At 38.3% G+C, this 20,554-nt stretch overlaps 1 protein-coding gene across 1 annotated transcript in view; it reads right to left on the bottom strand.

Annotated features, from left to right (window-relative positions):
- Positions 1–20,554, bottom strand: part of MRPL48 (mitochondrial ribosomal protein L48) — a 65,337-nt gene that overhangs the window by 16,314 nt on the left and 28,469 nt on the right. Inside the window, exon 4 of the mRNA XM_074216849.1 lies at positions 11,848–11,936. Within this exon, the coding sequence (XP_074072950.1) occupies positions 11,848–11,936 (89 nt within the window). The remainder of the gene's footprint in view (positions 1–11,847; positions 11,937–20,554) is intronic.

Below are 20,554 nucleotides of genomic sequence, written 5' to 3'. Positions count from 1 at the left end.
ACACACACACACACACACACACACAAACCTACTAACAACTTTTCTTTATATACTTATAACCTTTCCTCTCAAGAAGGGATAGGGTAAGGATCCAGAAAGTCAGAGTGGAGAAGGACCTTAAACATGGAAAATAGCACATAAATGTTGGAAGCGGGCTAAGAAAATAAAATATAAAATGTTCAGAACTTTAAGGGGCATTAAAAGTCATGAAGTTTAAACCCCATATAAAATCTTTAAGTACAAAAAAAAATAAAATCTTTAAGTTTGAACCTCATCATTTTGTGGAAGAGAAATATGAGTTACTGAGAAATTAGAAGATTTCAAGGGGTGGCTAGGTGGTGCTGTGAATAGAGCACCGGCCTTGGAGTCAGGAGTACCTGGGTTCAAATGCGACCTCAGACACTTAAAAATTACCTAGCCGTGTGGCCTTGGGCAAGCCACTTAACCCCATTGCCTTGAAAAATCTAAAAAAAAAAAAAAAAAATTAAAAGATTTCCCTAAAATCATGCTACAATGGTTAGTGGCAAAGCCAGGTGTCCTAGGGCTGAATCCCATCCTCCTCTTCTTCTAATGCATTATGCCAGAATCTCAAAGACAAGAGCATCTGCTTTGAGAAATGAATGGGGTTTGAAGCTGGTTTGCTAGCATTTGTAGTGTGGGACAGAAGGCAATGTTTGGAAATCATACTTAACAAACAATACTTCACCTTTATCTAAAACTTTATGGTTTATATCCATTCTCAGGTTTCTGACTCTAGTTCTCTACATCATGTCACCATTCTAAAAAGGCACTGGCACTGGACAAGTCTGCAAATTTCTACACTGGCTGAATCAACAAATAGACTTTGCACCAGAATGGCAATGCTGCAGTAAGAGCTGTGAAGAATGCTGAAGTCCCTGGTCGGGGGTCCTTGCTGAGATTTTCCAGTAAAGAGGAGAAGGAGGCTCCATGGATTAGGCAGAAATGTTAACAAAGGCCAGGGAAATGCCACTGGATCTTTGAAGTGCCACCATCACCAAAGAACAAAGCCAGAAAATAGACTGCAGCATTGGCCACGAGACCCAAAAGGTTCAACACTGCTGGCAACACTATGGCTGAGGTCCATCTGGACAGATTAGTTCATGCCAACCTTAGCAGTATGCACCTAGAATACACTATTGATTTAGGGCAGAATGCTACAGGATGCACTTAACTAAATTCTGTGGCTTCCAAATAGCAGAAGGCTCTGCACACAGCAGGTGCTTAATAAATGTCTGTGGAATGAAGAGATGTCTTTTTCCTGCTACTGCCCATATATATCCCTTCCCTCCAGCCCAGTGTTTACATCTTCTGACCTCTTCTTTCCATCTCCTCTCCTGAATTGTTAAACCTCAGAAAGACTGAACACAAATGCCATCTTGACCATGAAACCACCCCTCATTACCTTATATGGGAATAAACTTTTCTGCCCCTCGGGTCTCCCAGGCATTTTGTCTTTTACATGCCTGACCCCCCCCCCAAGCAGCTGTGTAATAGATTGTTCTTTTCTACCGTGGCATCTTATTTTGCAATTATAGCTATTTGAGCATGTGTTAATGGCTTCTTGGTCTCTGGTGGCCAAGATCATATATTTATTCAACATTCATTCAACAAGCATTTATAAGCATTCTGCTTGTACTGTGAAGTTTAGATAAAATACAGTTGTCTCTGCCTTTATGGAACTTAATAGTCTGGCAGGAGGATAAGACATTCAAATGGTAACTCTAACATGTATTCTGTGATAAATGTACTAGAGAGAAGCAGACTAAGTGCTATGCAATATTCTGAGGCAGAACAGCTTTCCTAGCTGGGATGTGAGGGAAGGATTGCTTCATGGAGTTAGTTCAATAGAGTCCTAAGCAGAGTCCTAAGCACAGAAAGGGAGGAATGAGACTCCACAAACAGAGAAAGATCTTTGCTTCACTGAGGTGAAGACAAGGGCAGAAAATAATCATCCCTGTTCTAGGCTTCCCACCTTTGCACTTTTGTTCATAATATTTGCTTCACCAAAAGTACTCTACATATACCTGAAAGACTCATGAGTTCACCAGTAGAGGTCCTCTTTCCACCAATGTAGCAGTCCTTTAAGAAAGAGCCTTTCATGAATTACTACAGTCAAAAAAATTCAATCTAGTTGGTGTTTAAAAAATGTTCACTGAATTAAATTAAGGCTATTGTACTAAACATACACATGCATTTTTCCCACCATGAGGGTCAGACTGATTGAATATCCCCAAATGGCCTAAGTGGTAACATGGAGGCAAAGTGTCATCCTGACTAACTCTGCACTTATTACCTTAGATATTATGCCAGGGACTCTAAAAGAGGCAACGCTCAGTTTTTGTGCCTAAGACCTTAGGGTGATCACACAGTCTGATACACAAGGCTTTCCCTATTGAGAAAGACAATAAGGGAACAAAAAAATACAGATCCCAAAGAAAAGTTATCAGAATAACCATATCCCTCAAGATACCCAGTCCTCTTGTTCTCCCTCCTATCAATATACCTTGAATAGATGTTAGCAAAGGAAGAAGGGTCAATTCAGAAACAGCAGCCTAGAGGTACAGGCAGTCCTATATCAACTGAACTGCTCTATCGAAAGGTACCAATGTTCTTTTAACTGCTCCATCTGAGGGTTTTTGTCAGTTCTCAACTTTGACCTTCCTACTGGATTTCACAGTTAATTACCCTTTTCTCCTGAATATTTCTTTTTTCTTTGCGTGTACATGACCCTACTCTCCCCTAGTGCTCTTCTTACCTGTCTGACAATTCCATTTCCCTCTCCTTTGCTCACACATGTTCTCCAAGGTTTTGTCCTAGGCTCCCTTACCTTCTACTTTTTCTCTCATGGTAACCTCATGGCAATTTGCTCCCATGAGTTTAATTAATGTGGAAAAATATAGGTTTAAAAATATAGGGATATATACACTTAAGATATGTAAAGGTGTAGATATACATGTATACATAAAGCTATACAAAGAACCCATAAAGGCAAAATACTTGCAAACAAAAATAAATATGTGTATGCATTTATATAGTACCAGTCTCTCCCTCACGTCCTGAAGACATAATTGAAATCAACATACCCAGAGGCAGCTAGGTGGCACAGTGGATAGAGCACCGACCCTGGAGTCAGGAGGATCTGAGTTCAAATACGATCTCAGACACTTAATAATTGCCTAGCTGTGTGACCTTGGGCACAAGTCACTTAACCCCATTTACTTAAATAAATAAAATTAAAAAGAAAATAGAAATCAACCTACCCAAACAAAATTCATTATCTTTCCTTCAAAACACTCCTCTCTTCCAAACGTCCTGCCAGTCTTCCATATTTATAACATGAGTGCTGTCCTCAACTTCTCACTCTCTTATACCTGTTTATCTAATCAGTTGTCAAATATTGCCATTTCAATCTCTACAACAACTTCTTCATCCAACCTTCTCACATCTGAACCATTCTCTTGTCTCAACGTGCTACTCCTCATCACCTCCAGGATAGATGATCACTGACTGATCTTCTTGCCTTTGATCTCTCCCCATGCAGTCCATCCTCCAGACAATTGTCAGTGATTTTTCCTAAACATGTCACTACCCCATTCAATAAATTACATGGACTCCTTCTTCCCTCTAGGATGAACTCTCAATTCCTCTGGTCAGCCTTTAAAGCTCTTCCCAAACTGGCCCTACCCCATCTTTCCAGGCTTACTGAACATTACTCCCCTTCCTGCACTTTGCTCTCTAAAGATATCACTTGACTTTGCAATGGACCATCCTTATGCCTGGACTCCAAGGATGCCTCTTTCTTCAAGACTGTTAAATCACCACCTTATACATGAAGGATCTCTCCCAACTGCTAGAGCTTTTCCTCTCAAACAACACTGCATTTTTTTTTATAACATGAGTGCAGTCCTATATCAACTGAACTGCTCTATCTAAAGGTACCAATGTTCTTTTAACTGCTCCATCTGAGGGTTTTTCTCAGTTCTCAACTTTGACCTTCCTACTGGATTTCACAGTTAATTACCCTTTTCTCCTGAATATTTCTTTTCTCTTTGCGTGTACATGACCCTACATTGCATTTATTTTATTTAGATTTATTCTGAATAAACTGTTAAAATGAAAGCTTTTTTACAATAAGGAATTATTTCATAAATTTTATTTGTATCTCATAAGGATTGTGATAATGATGAGAATAATAACTGGCATTTATATAGCATTTACAGGTCAGGCCCTGGGCTAAACACTATACAGTTTACAAGGTGGGTGCTTTTATAGTTAAGGAAACTAAGGTAAACTGAATTAGGTAACTAGTCCCAGGGCCCCAGAATTACTAAATGTCTGAGGCTGAATCTGAACTTGGGTCTTGCTGACTTCAGGTCCAGGGCTCTATCCACTGCACCACTAGCTTTCTCTTGCCTACAGGATTTATACAGTACTTTAAAGTTTATAAGCTACTGACTGAGTAATCTTATACAAATCCTGGGAGGCAAGTATTATTATTATCACCATTATACAGAAGAGGAAAGTGAGGCTGCCAGAGATGAAGGGACAGGATTCACAATCAGGTCTTCCTGATTCCAAGTCCCAACCTCTATCCATTGCTAGAGTCACTTTGCTATTTAAGATAGTACCTAGACATGGGACATGTTCAATAAATGCTTATCTGCTGATTGGTTGATAACTGAGCCTAATAAATATTGCATGAATGAATGATCTCAAAAAGGAGAGAAAGCTGATGCCAAGGACCACAGGCAGCCACTTGCTCTCTTCCTGACCTGACTCCCTCATTAAGGTTACAAACATTCCCATTCCTAACGGCTAGGCTAGAAGACATCAGGGGAGACACCCTTTGTCCTTGTCTTCCATTAGCCTTTGCTTACACTTTCCCTTCTTCCAAAGTCAACTGGGGTGTGCCGCGGGGAGGAGGCAGGTGGCAAGAGTAAGTTGTTCACACAACTTAGACAAGCAGGAAGTCATCAACTCCAGTATTTCTGGTATGATGAGGACTAGCAGGCTTTATCAGTTGTCCTGCCATTTCCTCCTAAGGCTTTACTGTAACGATGTGCTCTGAGCCTAGGCACTGCCATATGAATTGCTGAAGCACCATAAGACCTCTGAGCCTGACATCCACATGAGCCTTGAACTCTTATGACTTCCAAGCCTTTCCATCCGTCCTGTAGTTGAATTTCTTTATGTGTTGTCACTCCACTGCTGCCATTCGTTAACCATGTGACCAGTTTGTACCTTCCCTACCTCTGACTCTCAGTTTCTTCATCTGAAAAATAAGGGTATTCAAAGAACTGACATCTGAAATCTTATTTGCTCTAGATCTGTAACTTATGATCCTACAACAATACATCATGGGACTATAAGTCCCATTTTAGGTTTAGCTTCACAGACTCTGGCCATGGAGACAAACTAGTTCCTGAGTGGTATCTGAAGCATATACTTACCTGGTAATTATACCTTAAACAATAATAATATATTTCAAATTATATTTCAGGATAGAAAACAGCTATGAGGCACATAAAGATTCTATAATTAGTGTTTGGGAGATTATAATTCAGAGTCACACTCTATATAGAGCTCCACAGACAGGAAGCTCATTTCAGAGGGAGACAGACATCACAAAGCATGAAGTTAAATTAGGCAAAAACATTTCAATGTTAAGAGAATTATGAATCATTCTTCAAGAATATTATTAGTAATATTTGCTTATAACTAATGCAAAAGTGTATAAATGTTATCAGTATTTGATTGCCAATTATGATAGGTATTATTTCAAAATAAATGTCACTTTATCTCTGATACTGAAGGTTCTAAGACCCTTTCCAGTTCTCTCAGTCTAAATATGTTTTTTTTAAATCAAATATAAATGACTCTGAAAAATCATTTCTTCAATAACAGGAAGTATGACCCTTCAGTCAGTCAATCAATAAACCCTTTTTAAGTGCCAATTAGGTACTAGGCACTGTGTTAAGTTCTAGGAATACAAAAAGAAGCAAAAGACAGTCCATACCCTCAAAAATCTAATGAGGGAAGACAACATACAAACAAATACATTACAAGCAAGCTGCACAGTTGATAAAGAGGAAGTAATTAAAATAGGGAAGAAAAAATGGGATTTTAGTTATAACTTAGAGGAATCTAGGAAAGTCAGAAGGTTAAGAAGAGAAGGAAGAACATTCCAGATGTGGAGACAGCCAGGGAAATGCCTGAGAAGGAGAGTTGAAATGTCTTGTCTGTGGAATGGGCAGCAGTGCCAGTGTCACTAGATCAAAGAGCACCTGTGGAAGGGAGTAAGAAGGAAAAAAACTAAGAAGGTGGGAGGAGGCTAGGTTATGAAGGGATCTCAGTGCCAAATGGAGCATTCTGTCTTTGATCCTGAAAGTAATTGGGAGCCCCTGGAATTTATTGAGAAGGGAGACTGACATGGTTAGACCTGTTCTTTAGGAAGATCATTTTGGTGGCTGAATGGAAACTGGATTGGAATGGAGAGAGATGTGAAGCAGGCCAGACTAGGTTACTGAAATAGTTTAGGCATGAGGTGATGAGGACCTGTACCAGGGAGTGTGACACTGTCAGAGGAAAGAAGGGGAATAGTTGAAAGATGTTGCAATGGTGAAATCAATAGGCCTTGATAATAGATTAGATATGGGGATAGGAGAAATTGAGGATAACTCCTAGGCTGTAAGGGTAAGGGCTCTTAAGTCACAACTTCTGAGACTCATTTTCCTCATTAGTAATTTGGGAATAGATTCAATACAATACCATACTTCTAAAACTTATATCACAGGGTTGTTAATAAGGTTTAAATGAGACAGTGTATTTATAAATGCTTTTTAAGTTTTAAAGTGATATAGGGTCAGCTGTTAATTCTCATGTCCCTTCACTAATTCCCCAATGACTTTGGGATGTATAATATCTAAATTTCTCAGTTTTTCAAGGCATGATCTGATCTCAATAGAGATTTCTAGTTGATTCTCATTATTGCCCTCCACAAACCTAATATTCCAGCCAAATTGTGCTCCCACCTCTGCTCCTTTGATTATTTGGTTGCCTCCAACTTGAAATGGCCTTCCCTTCCAGGTTCTTCACAGTTCCTATCCATCCTACCTTACTTATCCCTACCCTGGAGATGAAGAAAGGGTAGATGTCATCCTTCCAGTTCTAGGTAAAAGGTCCTCCCTTCCTGATTTTCTAGATGAAAGTGATCTTTCCTTCATCTAAACCATTGTAAGACTTTGTTCATACTTGTCTGCTTGTACTTTCACAATCTATTTTGAATTATGGATCTGTGTCTATGTCTTGTCTCCTACCCTGCATCTGCCCCCCCCCCAATCCCCTCTTGAATGCTTATTCTCTGCCTGTGGTCCTTAAAGTGATGCTAACAGGATCCTGACTGCCAGAGCTAACACAGGAGATAGTATAGCAGACAAAAAGTGTCATATATGACAGAAGCCTTCTGTGCATCAACACTAAACACCAAGTGGCTGAAATCTCTAAGGGGTATGGTTGGTATGCACACTTGGTGCCAAGGGAAAATTCATAAAGAGAAGGGAACCTGCTGGGATTGGAAATCATGAGTCTTGTTCTCAAGCCCTGGGACAGGACCAAAAAGAGGCCATAACTAAAGTACAAGATAACATGAGCTGACACTGAAATCGAGTCTCTACGTCCCGTTTTCTAGCCTAGTCATGTGATTCCTCTGCAGGAGGCCAAACATTCTTGGGTTTTTATTAGGGGCTCTCAGTCTAAAATTCCCAAAGCAGTGAGAAGTCCTGCACTGTGTTTCCCCCTTTGAACTTGGCACTATTATCTTTATTAGCAGCAGCAGTCACACATGCATCATAGCTTAATTTCTGGTCTTGGAATCAGGAAGAATTGGGGTTCAGATCCTGCCTCTGACACTTGCTAGTATGTGACCATGGGCAAATAAAATACTCTCAGAGCCTCAGCTTTTTCATCTGTAAAATGGGGATGATAGTACTACCTTACATTTGAGGATGAAATGGGATAATTTATATATACATTACTTTGTAAAATATATATTATATAAATTTAAACATTAATAGACATCATCATCATTATCTGACAAACAGCTGAATGCATATTATACATGCATAGACTATGCTAGTACTGGGAAATAAAAATGGGGTAGCCAAAGTTCAGATTAGATAATGCTATTCCAAGATAAAAACTACAGAACCATAGGATATTCATGTGAAATCTTAAAGGGATGGGATAATAATAACAATAACAATAAGAACAGCTAATATTTATGTAGCACCTAATAGGGCCAGACTCACAGTTCTAAGAGCTTTATAAAAATTATCTCATTTGAACTTTATAACTACCATGGGAGGCAGGCACCAGGATTACCAGCATTTTCCATTTGAGGAAACTGAGGTTAAGTGACTTGCTTGTGGTCACAAAACTAGTAAGGTCAGATTAGAATTGAAAAGTTCCTTATAATGTAGATTTGTAGAACCTCAGAAACCATTTGATCATAGCCATAGAAAAATGAAACTTTCCTGTTTTACAAACTTGGCATTTAGTTAACTTGGCTTAGCTTGAAGAATTACAAGGAAGAGAATACAAGGAACTGAAGCTGGGCTTTGAAAGGCTAGGTAACAAGAGTAATAATGACAGCTCCCAAACATAATACTTAAAAGATTTACAAGATGCTTTCCTTACAACAACCCAGTGGCGTAAGTATTGCCAATTTCTTTTCCTCATTTCACAGAAGAGGAAACTGAGCTCAGAGAAGGGACATAAGAGCTTGAGATAAAACAAGGATTCCTCTCCACGAGGTCTGATGCTAAGTATAGGGCTCTCTCCATTTTACTGGACTATTCCTCTCTGGACAAGGAGTGCTTAGAAAACAATGAAGAGCCTTTTCTGGTTGACGGAGAATGGGTTGGAAAATTAGAGTAAGAAAAGACTGAAAAAGTATGCTGGAGCCAGATTGTGGTGTACCCCAAATTAGGACAAAACTTGGAGGTTAATATATATTTATTCCAACAAGACAAAAGTGCCACTGAGGATCTCTTATTTGGGGGTACCTTTACAATTCTTACAAAATAAATTAGCAATTCAATTATCACATAATCTTTTTTTTTTTTAAGGTTTTTGCAAGGCAAATGGGGTTAAGTGGCTTGCCCAAGGCCACACAGCTAGGTAATTATTAAGTGTCTGAGACCGGATTCGAACCCAGGTACTCCTGACTCCAAGGCCGGTGCTTTATCCACTACGCCACCTAGCCGCCCCATACATAATCTTATAATGCACTAAATGAAACAACAGAGGTGTAGCAATCCCTACACTGTAGGGCTCTAGGAAACCTGGAGTGACTCTTGAGAACACCCCCTCCCAGAATCACCTTCATATAGGGACTTAGACTTAGAATTAGCATGTTCACTCTAACCTGATCCCACAATAGCAGGTCTAGATCTTCTGAGAAGGATTACTAATTATCACAAAGTTATATACAAACTCTCAGGGTTCTAGAGTACCTTCATCATGGGAAGTTCTTGAATCCCTGTTTATGAATTTCAGTTTATATTCCTGGTAATGACAATTTTAGATTTTCAAACATAATCATTTATTTATCAATAAGGCAAGAGAAATGATAATAATAATAATAATAATAATAATAATAATAATAATATTGTAAACACAGATCCAGCAATCCCATAAATTATAAACTATATCACAATCAAAACATAAACCTGGGTCATATTCTCCTACTAATGCACTCTATCTATGGGGATGAATGGCCACATATTTATAGGAACCTGGCAGAGAAGCACATGAGTATGGAAAATTCATATGCTTGGAGGAAATAAAAAAACTCTGGTTTACAGGCTTTGAGCTAATTGGTATATTCAGAAATCTTGGCACAAAACTGCTACTCTGGGGCAGCTAGGTGGCACAGTGGATAAAGCACCGGCCTTGGAGTCAGGAGTACCTGGGTTCAAATCCGGTCTCAGACACTTAATAATTACCTAGCTGTGTGGCCTTGGGCAAGCCACTTAACCCCATCTGCCTTGCAAAAACCTAAAAACAAAACAAAACAAAACAAAAAAAAAAACCTACTACTCTGCTATCTGTCTGTTGGTCCTCAGAAATATGCAGCTAGACAAATTCTCTTCACTTTTCTCTTTAAATACAAACTCTTTCAACTTAAAAAAGGGAATTTAGAAAATTTGATTACTTTATCTGAATAGCAGTTCAGAATTGAGCCAAAGAACTATAAAACTCATCAGTTTGGCTGATTTATTTGGATTATACAGACCAGACCAACAAGTTCTTCATTTGATTAGATGCTATATTGTGCAGATATAAGCAAAATAATTCAAGATTGATGTCCTGGGCAAAGCAAATGAATCTAGTCAGTTCTTTTTAAATAGCAAAGCAGAAGCAGTACCTCTTTCCTCTTTCTGCTTTTCCCTCTCAAATTAGAGGGAACAGAAAAAGGAAGCATGTAATTCTGAGAGGCTTACCTCCTTTATGTTCTAGATGATAATTAAGGGCATAAATTGGAACTGCAGTCTTCATTCAGTCAATGAAGACTAGTAGCCAAAAATTTCTGTCAGTCAATTACTCTTGCTGCTGGTATCTTCAAACAGCTCCAGTGTTTCTGGGTCCCTGATGTTTTCTGACTGTTCTTCAAAGAGCCCAAACTTCCAGCCTCCTGTCTCCTATATATTTCTTTTTTTTTTAGGTTTTTTTTTCAAGGCAAATGGGGTTAAGTGGCTTACCCAAGGCCACACAGCTAGGTAATTATTAAGTGTCTGAGGCCCGATTTGAACTCCCTGACGCTGGGGCTGGTGCTCTATCCACTGCGCCACCTAGCTGCCCCCCTCTCCTATTTATTTCAAGTTTCAATCAGACTTTCAAAGCTCCTAGCTAATCATCTTTCACTTAAAAGTGAATTTCATTAAATGGGCCAAATTTGACTTTGTAAATGCATGGCTTTTTGTTCTTGTACAGTCCTTTTATATTTTTCTCTTAAAGCTGCTGCCGTGTAAACTGTAAACTGACTTATTCACAAGTGTCTCACATACTAAAGCAGACTTTCTCCTTGCCAGAGCAAACCCCTCCATATGCACAAGTGAACCCACACCCTTTCATCTTCTCCTGCGGGTTTTCCCTTCCAACATTCATACTCTCGTTACTCTTCAACCTCTCTCCAATTTCCCTACAACCTAGTCAAACTTTGTCATTCTCTAATTATAGGATTATGAATTAAACCCCTAAAAAGTGGGGACCATTTCTTTTTTTATCTTTGTAAACCTAGCACCTAGCTTGGTGTTCTTCACTTAGTAAGTGCTTAATAAATTGGAATCGATAGCCCATGACCACCAATAAAATGTTAAGTCTCATTTATGTACCATCAGAAAATCAGAGAATATTAGAGTCAAAAGGGACTTTATTTCAGAATGTCAAAATGGGCAGGAAGGGAGAAGAAAAGATTTTTAAAAACAACTGGTCTAGGGGTGGCTAGGTGGTGCAGTGGATAGAGCACTGACCCTGGAGTCAGGAGTACCTGAGTTCAAATCGGGCCTCAGACACTTAATAATTACCTAGCTGTGTGGCCTTGGGCAAGCCACTTAACCCCATTTGCCTTGCAAAAAACCTAAAAAAAAAAAAACCCAACTAGTCTAATCTTCTCATTTTAGAAATGAGAACATTGAGAAACAATGAAGAAGTAAATTGTACAGTTACACAGTTGGTCCATCCAGCTTGCATATTTCTCATTCCATGCATTTATGATTTTTGGTTCTTTGCCAGCAAGTAGTTCAGTTAAGAAAGAACAGGGCTTACCTCAGCTGGAATGATCAGATGCTTGTACCTGCCAATGCCATGGGTGGGCCTGGACTTGTGGGATCGGCTTATGCTCAGTAAAATGCTTCCTTAAAGACAAAAAAAAAAAATCTGGCTAGTTTTGAGGCTCCTTTATGGAGAGGCCAGACTTAGAGTCATACAGTCAAGAAGCTCTATGAGGTGGAAGAGATCACAGACTATTTAGTTCAATAACTTTACAGAGAAAGAAAAGAATAAGGAGAAAGACATTTCCTTAAGGTCATACAAGTTCATTACAGAGCCAGGAATAAGAACCCAGGGTCCCTGATTTTTATTCCAATATTCTTTATGGTTCACCAGAGTCAGGTAAGTTACTCGGCCTCTGAATGCTGAGGGGGTTTTGATAGCTGGTGTCCATGCTAAGAATTTAGTCTTGGATCTGCCTCTCACTATCTATTTTAAGAGTGGAGAGTTCCATTCAAAGTAACTTCAGACAATATAAAATACCTGGGAGTCTACCTGCCAAGGCAGACTCAGAAACTTTTTAAAAACAATTACAAAATACTTCTCACACAAATAAAATGAGACTTAAATAACTAGGCAAATATCAACTGCTCATGGATAGGTTGAGCAAATATAATAAAATAATAAAAATGACAATTCTACCAAAATTAAACTACTTGTTTAGTGCACTACCAATCAAAATTCCAAAAAAATTACTTTAATGAGTTAAAAAAATTGTAAGTAAATTCATATGGAGAAATAAAAAGTTGAGAATCTCCAGGGATTTAATGGAAAGTGGCTTAGCCCTACCAGATCTAAAATTATATTATAAAGCATCAGTCATCAAAACTGTCTGGTATTGGCTAAGAAATAGAGTGGTGGATCAGTGGAATAGACTAGGTGCAGTAGCAGGAATTGATTATAGTAATCTGCTGTTTGATAAACCCAAAGAGTCCAGCTTCTAGAATAAAAACTCTCTCAGATAAAAACTGCTGGGAAAATTGGAAGTTAGTATGGAAGAAACTTGGATTAGATCAATACCTCACACCCTATACCAAGACAAGATCAAAATAGATACAGGATCTAGACATAAGTATTATAAAGCAAACTAGGAGAACAAGGAATAGTTTACCTGTCAGATCTATGGAAAGGGAAGCAGTTTATGACCAAGGAAGAGATGGAGAACCCCATTAAAAATAAACTAGATAATTTTGATTACATTAAATTAAAAAGCTTTTGCACAGACAAAACCACTGTAACTAAGATCAAAAGAAATATAGTGGGCGGCTAGGTGGTGTAGTGGATAAAGCACCAGCCTTGGAGTCAGGAGTACCTGGGTTCAAATCTGGTCTCAGACACTTAATAATTACCTAGCTGTGTGGCCTTGGGCAAGCCACTTAACCCCATTTGCCTTGCCAAAAAAACCTAAAAAAAAAAAAAAGAAATATAGTAAATTGGGAAACAATTTTTATGGCTAGTAATTCTGGCAAAGGACTCATCTCTAAAATGTACAGAGAAATGAGTCAAATTTTTTAAAAGAAGACAAGCCATTCCCCAATTGACAAATGGTCAAAGGATATACAAAGACAATTTACAGATGAGGAAATCAAAGCAATCCATAGTCATATGAAAAACTGCTCTAAATCACTAATTATTAGAGAAATGCAAATTAAAACATCTCTGAGGTACCACCTCACACCCTTCAGACTGGCTGATATGACCAGAAAGGACAATGATCAATATTGGAAGGGATGTGGGAAATCTGGGACACTAATACATTGTTGGTGGAGCTATGAACTCATCCAAGCTTTCTGGAGAGCAATTTGGAATTATGCCCCAAAGGCAACAAAAATGTGCATACTCTTTGATCCAGCAATACCACTTCAGGGTCTATACCCTGAAGAGATTATGAAAAAGGATAAAAACATCACCTGTACAAAAATGTTCATAGCAGCTCTGTTTGTGGTGGCAAAGAAATGGAAACTGAGGAATGCCTATCAATTAATGATGGAACACTACTGTTCTATTAGAAACCAGGAGGGATGGGAATTCAGGGAAGCCTGAAAGGATTCACATGAACTGATAATGAGTGAGATGAGCAGAACCAGAAGAACATTGTACACCCTAATAGCAACATGGGAGTGATAATCAACCTTAATGGACTTGCTCATGCCAACAGGGTAACAATCAGACACAATTTTGGGATATCTGTGATGGAGAATGCCATCTGCATCCTGAGAAAGAATTGTGGAGTCTAAATGAAGACCAAAGACTATTACCTTTAATTTAAAAAAAAAAAAAACTGTTACCTTATTATGTAATTCTGTTATATCTCATACATATGTTTCTTCCTTAAGGATATGATTTCTCTCTCATCATATTCAACTTAGATCAATGCATACTATGGGAATGATGTAAAGACTAACAAACTGTCTTCTGTGAGGGGTGGGGGGAAGGAAGCAAGATTGGGGGAAAAATTGTAAAACTCAAAATAAATAAAACCTTTCTAAAATTAAAAAAAAGTGGAGAGTTCATGGTCTTTCATTTTAATTATCTGTTAAGCTACATCTGGGTGCAGATCACTCCACCTCTGGGCTACTTTCCTTATATGCACCCAGGGTGAACTAAACAAGATCACTGTGATCTATTCCAGCCTTCATGGTCTAACAACTGTTCACTCAACATGAAATACTATTCTCCTACAACTGATGTCTTCATGTTCTTGAATCCTTTGTGTATCTCTTTGACTTAATGCCACTTATATTTCTATCCTGCTTAGTAAATCATCTTCCAGTCTCCAGCTCCTATAGTTGAGGCTAAGCAAGGAATGAACCAGTTTACTTATTCATGCACATCTTGTATAGATGGTTTTGCAAGGATGCTTGCAATACTCCTGAGCCAATTCACCTTTGTCCTATTGCTCAGCTGCTCCTGTGTCCTTCCCTTTCCCACTGTCAGGAAGAGAAGATTCTTGAGGTAGAAGACAGTAAATTTAAATTCAAACTTACATTTGATACAGGTTAAATTTTAAAGCACCTGGATTCCCTGAGAAGAAAGTAGGCAGAAAGTAGTTCAGAAGCACAATGAAAGGTAGGTATTAATATATCCTGACACCAGATATCCATCAGTCAAGAGTTAATAATTAGAAGTTAAAGACCTGGCCAGAAGATGCCACTCAACTTTAGCTCTATGGGGGAAAGTTCCAAAACTGGATGAAGAGTTAGATAGGGAGAAAAGAAAAGAAAGAAAGGAAGAAAGGAAGGAAGGAAGGAAGGAAGGAAGGAAGGAAGGAAGGAAGGAAGGAAGGAAGGAAGGAAGGAAGAAGAAGGAAGGAAGGAAGGAAGGAAAAAAGAAAGAAAGAAAGAAAAGAAAAAGAAAAGAAAGAAGGAAGGAAAGGAAGGAAGAGCAAGAGAGAAAGAAAAAGAAAGATAACAGAGGACTAAAGCATTAATCTGCTGGTAAAAGTATTGAGCTCTAAGCAAAAACTGGGAGATTTCTTTAGAAATGCATCTGCTACTGTTTACAAGGAGCTTACTATTTATGTAGAGACATAGAGACTGAGAAATGCCAATGTTGAGTTGGGACAGTTGAGTAAACAGAAGGAATGAAGCCTGGACAAAAGGAAGAGCCAAGGAGTGTCAAAATAGAAAATGTAAGAGAGAGTTTCGCAGAGTTGTTTTCTGAATTGAATTTCAGGAGTTCAGATCTATCATCAGAATTGCAGTTTACTGTTCACAGAATGTACGGATAGTATCCTTTTAATAATAAGACAGTGGTCAACCACAGAATATCTTCTCTAAGCCTTTCTGTCCATTAAAGTAACAAGCTCATAATGACAAGTAAATCTGGTACAAAAAATATGCTACTGTGGACAATACCTACTTTGATGCCTAAGGCTGATTCTTTGGGTCACTCATCACAACAACTAGTTTCCTAATAACTCATACTTTAAGTAGAAAACTAAGGTCTTTTGCCATAAACACTTTCTAATCTCACTATCCCTTGACATGACCTGCGCTGCCCTGCCCCGCAATCTTCTCCTTCAGTTTATCTAGTTTATGTCCTCTTTTCTCCATTCACACAGTTACTATCATAATTTTAGTCTTTCTCCATACCAATCATCCATTACATAGCCACTAAAGAGATCTACAGGCTGACCATGTTGCTCCCAACCTGCCCCTAATTCAATAAATATATGTGGCTCCATTTTATATCTAGTATCAAATAGATTTCTCTATTTGGTATTTAAGATTCTTTCTAGTATCCTTACATGCACTCTATAGTCCAGTAATATTGGTCTTTTTACTATTTCTCATACATAGATATACCATTCTTCCATTTTTGTGTTTTTGTACAGTATATTCCTCATGCTTAAAATGATCTCTCTTCTCACTCTTGAAATTCCTGAATTGCTTCAAGACTCATCTCAAAGGTAACCCTCTGAATTGATGAAAAGTAAAGTGAACAGTACTAAGAAAACATAATACATAGGAACAGCAATACTGTAAAGATGATAAATTGTGAAAGACTTAACCAAGGATTCAAAATGAAAAATGCTATTCATTTTCAAAGTTAATTGATGAATACTAGGTGCAGAATAAAGCAATTTTTTTTCACTTTTTAAATTTTTCTTGTTTTTTTTTTACTCTGCAATGTGGTTAATGTGGAAATGTTTTGCTTGACTTCATATAAATAACAGGTATCATATTTCTCACTTCTCAACAAGTGGGAGAGTGTAAGGAAGAAAAGAATTTGGTATTAAAAATAAAAATTAAAATGTTTTCACAGAGGTGACTATTTTTTTTAAGCTTTTTGCAAGGCAAACGGGGTTAAGTGGCTTGCCCAAGGCCACACAGCTAGGTAATTATTAAGTGTCTGAAACCAAATTTGAACCCAGGTACTCCTGACTCCAGGGCTGGTGCTTTATCCACTACACCACTTAGCTGCCCCTAAAGAGGTAACTTTCTACGTGAAGTCCTTCTAATATATCCTACCAAAACCTTATTTTTCAAGGTAGCTTTATAACTGCATTCACAGGTATTTTCATACACTTATCTCTGGACATATCTCCCTCTTCAGAATGAGAACAGAGATTATTTCCGTTTTATCTTTGTGTTGCCAGTATTTAATACAGAAGGCACTTTAAAAATGCTTATTGATTAACTGGTTGATTTGTTCATTAATTCATTCATTCAAAAAATTTTTATCAAGAGATACTTTGGATAAGCCCTTGTGTTGCTTGGATTCTCCATGCCAAATACAAGAGGGAGGCACTATGATATAGAAGCCTGAGAAGAAGTCTTCAAGTTTGGAAGATTGGGTTCAAGAGATGCTTCTGATACATATGGGCCATGTGACTCAATCTTTGAATGCCTTAGGCAACTCTTTAAGATAACAAGTGATAGACTGTACTTGCTGGTCTTCATTGATAGGTGTTTGTCAGCTAGGAACTTCCTACATCAACATTATTATCAAACTGGGTCAAAAATAAGAAATTGTAGGAGCAATCTTGAAAGGTTGAGCTCCAGGTACAGCTATCGCCAACAGGCCAAACAAAATGTTTGGATTATCTGCCTTCCTCTGGAATTTCCCACAGTAAACAGAAAAAAAGGAGAGATTTCAGCTAGTATTATCTAAAACTGCTCCTCAGCCAGTGACTACAGGGTTCTTTGTGCCATAGCAATCAATATATTGCTAGAGATTCTGGTGACTTGGGTCATATCTTCATATATTGCATGTTTATATTTCTGTATTATCCAAGGACTTAGGGAAGTTTTGAGTACTGGATGGTTTTGATTGCTGCCCAAGGTCTTGTAGACACAAAGGACAGCAAAGGTTAGAAAAAAAATAAATTACCCATCAAGGGTAGGTGGGTGGGAATAGACTATGTGTTCATTGTCCAAAGACTAATTTAAGTGCAAAAAAAGGATCATAACTTTTTTGTGGTGCTGTTTTGTTAGCATCACTCAAGCTAGCCAACAGGGGATAAATTTTCTTGACCACAACTCACAAATCCCATTTACTAAACTGTGAAATGTTTGTAACCTGGGTCAATGGAAGGAGAATCCAATTGAAGAACTAATAGATAATTGAAGTACTTATTAATGAAACAAAGGAGCAAAATATCTTGGTACAAATGAAAAAAGTCACAACTTAAATCTCTGCCTTTAAGTTATAAAAACACAAAATCACCTACTAGTAGCTTTAAGCCATAAAAAGAAAAACCTAATCATCATCATTATGATGCTTTGTCATGACTGAAGCTGTCTGATCTATTGTTAATATTCCTTGGTGATGAAGCATTTTTAATTGTAGTTTGGGGCAATTCCTATAATTACAGCAGCTGGTTAATTAAGAAGTTGGTTCAAATCACTGTTAAATTAACCAATTTTTTTCTCTCTGAAATGGAAGGCTTTGGTCAATTTACCAGTGGTTAAACCATTTAATTAGTCAATTGTTTTAATTATAGAACCTACAAGGTTTTAAAAGTCTCTGATTGCCAATGAGTTCAACTGTTTTTTTTCTTCTTTGGCTTGTTCTGCATCATTAAATTGGGTATCCTGCTGCCACATTAACATAAGCCTCTTGAGAGAAGTGACAGCACTTTCTCGTAAATGAAGACACTAAACACCAGGCTTTCAAACAGAAACTTAGAAAATCTTTCAATTAGCACAATTTTAAGGAAATAATTACTTATTTCTCCTCAATTTGAGGGCAGGATGACAGAGAATCTTTCAATTTAGGTTACAATATTTCTGGTTACTAAACTAAAAGAATAAGTGCTTAATCCAGAATTTGGGAGAAAGACAATGATTCGTATTATTTTAATCTCATTTTTCATGTTCCTTTATTTTTGAGGGATTTAGAGAGAAATTATCTGAGGATAAATCACTATCTTGTTACTCTTCTTTTTGCGCTTAATGACCATCATTTTGGATGACTGTGTAAGTTGATAAAAATGGTTGTTTTTTATAACAAAGAGTATTGGGATGTTAAGTTCATCTCCTGTAGACTAATGAAAAGCATCCAGGAGCAGGCAGAATAAGATGACATGTGAGCTCCAATTTCTCACTATTATGGGAGAAATAATTCTGACAGAAACAGTCAATTATAAACATTTATTAAACTGTAGATCAAAGCCTTTGGAGAGCACCACCACTAGACCAGAGTGGAGGCTCTTGTTTAATTTGGCCAAGAAGAGGTCTACTTGCCTCTGCTTGACCTCTAGGCTTGAGGAGCCCACTCCTACACAGCAGTCTGTGCTACAGCTGTAACACTCCAATTAATTGTGAGAATTCTTTTTTCTATTCAGTTAAAATTGATCACTTTGTATTATTTCTCTCTCCTGTCCAGAACGTTCTCTTCTAGCAATGCTGTGAGAGCTGCAGTTATCTCTCAATGCAACCATATACCTCTATAATCTCTATCTCAAAAAGTTTCAAAGCCATCTCTTAAATATTACCCAAAAAAGTCCATTTGAAAACTTTTGTGAACTTTATTTTGTTTCAAAGTAGTATATTAAAGTATTTAACTTCCAGCCAAGATGGCAGAGAGAAGACAGGCACAGTTCTAAAGTCCCCTGATCTTTCCCCACCTATCATATGAAATAAACCTCTTAACTGAAATCCAGCACACAAAACCCAGGGAAAAAAAAGCCAGGAAAAAGAACATCTACCTCAGGATTTGTCTCCTGCAGCAGCACTGGAGGAATTCCAGCGGGTGAGTCTGGGTTCAGAGGGTGGATCAGCCCCAATCAGCCAGATTAGCTGCTGAATTGGAGCCTTGAGTCTGAGGGCCTGAGAGACTGGATCAGCAGTGGGGCAGGGGATTAAGTCAACTAGGGAACAGAGGCACTAGTGTTGGTGCTGTCCCCCGGGGATGGGGGGAGAGTTCTGGTGCAGGAGAGCTGTGGACACCATCCCTGGGCTCCTCTGGTCTGAGAAACTCTGAGTCCACACCTCCATTACAGCTGAGGCCTCTTCCTGGAACAAACAATTGCAGACTACTTCTGCCTCAGGACCAGGTGTGTGAGCAGAAGAACCAGCCCAGCTGACAATAGAGAGAGGGATGACCTCAGGCCAGGGCAAAGCCCACCATTGATTGAAGGCAAAGATTCATTAGCTCCAACTCCTCCCTTCAAGCTAAGGGAGAAGGCCTCAACTAGAGAAAGCAACCAGCACCTCCTACTGTCCAGCCAGAGAAATTGCACTCAGTGAGTAAAGCCTTTAGCGATCCCAAGCCCCTGTGAACCAGCCGCTCCCCAACTCAAGGTCTTAGCAAAATGAAGAAGGGTCAGAGGAAAGGTGGATCCATAGAAAAATTCTTGGAAGGGAAAGACCCTAACTCAGAAAGACCTAGAACCTCTGAGAATACGTTCTGGTCTTCAGCACAGAAAGACTTCCTTGAAGAAATAAGGAAGTAGCTTAAAAATCAACTGGAAAATTTGGGAGAGACAATTAATACCTTGCAACAAGAAAACAAATCCTTAGAAAATACAATTGGACAAATACAAAAGGAGAATAAATCTCTCAGATCCTCAATTGGACAAATACAAAATGAGAATAATTCTCTCAGATCCTCAATTGAGCAAATGCAGAAAGAAAATAATTCTCTCAAAATCTCAATTGGTCAAATGGAAAGCTCTTTCAAAAGTAGAATTGACCAATTGTAAAAGGAGTTGCAAAAGGTTAATGAAGAAAACTCCTCCATAAAAAAAGAATGGAGT

The sequence above is a fragment of the Macrotis lagotis genome, chromosome 1 (genome assembly GCF_037893015.1).
Source record: "Macrotis lagotis isolate mMagLag1 chromosome 1, bilby.v1.9.chrom.fasta, whole genome shotgun sequence".
Classification (NCBI taxonomy): Eukaryota; Metazoa; Chordata; class Mammalia; order Peramelemorphia; family Peramelidae; genus Macrotis; species Macrotis lagotis.
The sequence above is the reverse complement of the archived record's forward strand: the minus strand, read 5'-3'. Positions and strand labels throughout refer to the sequence as shown.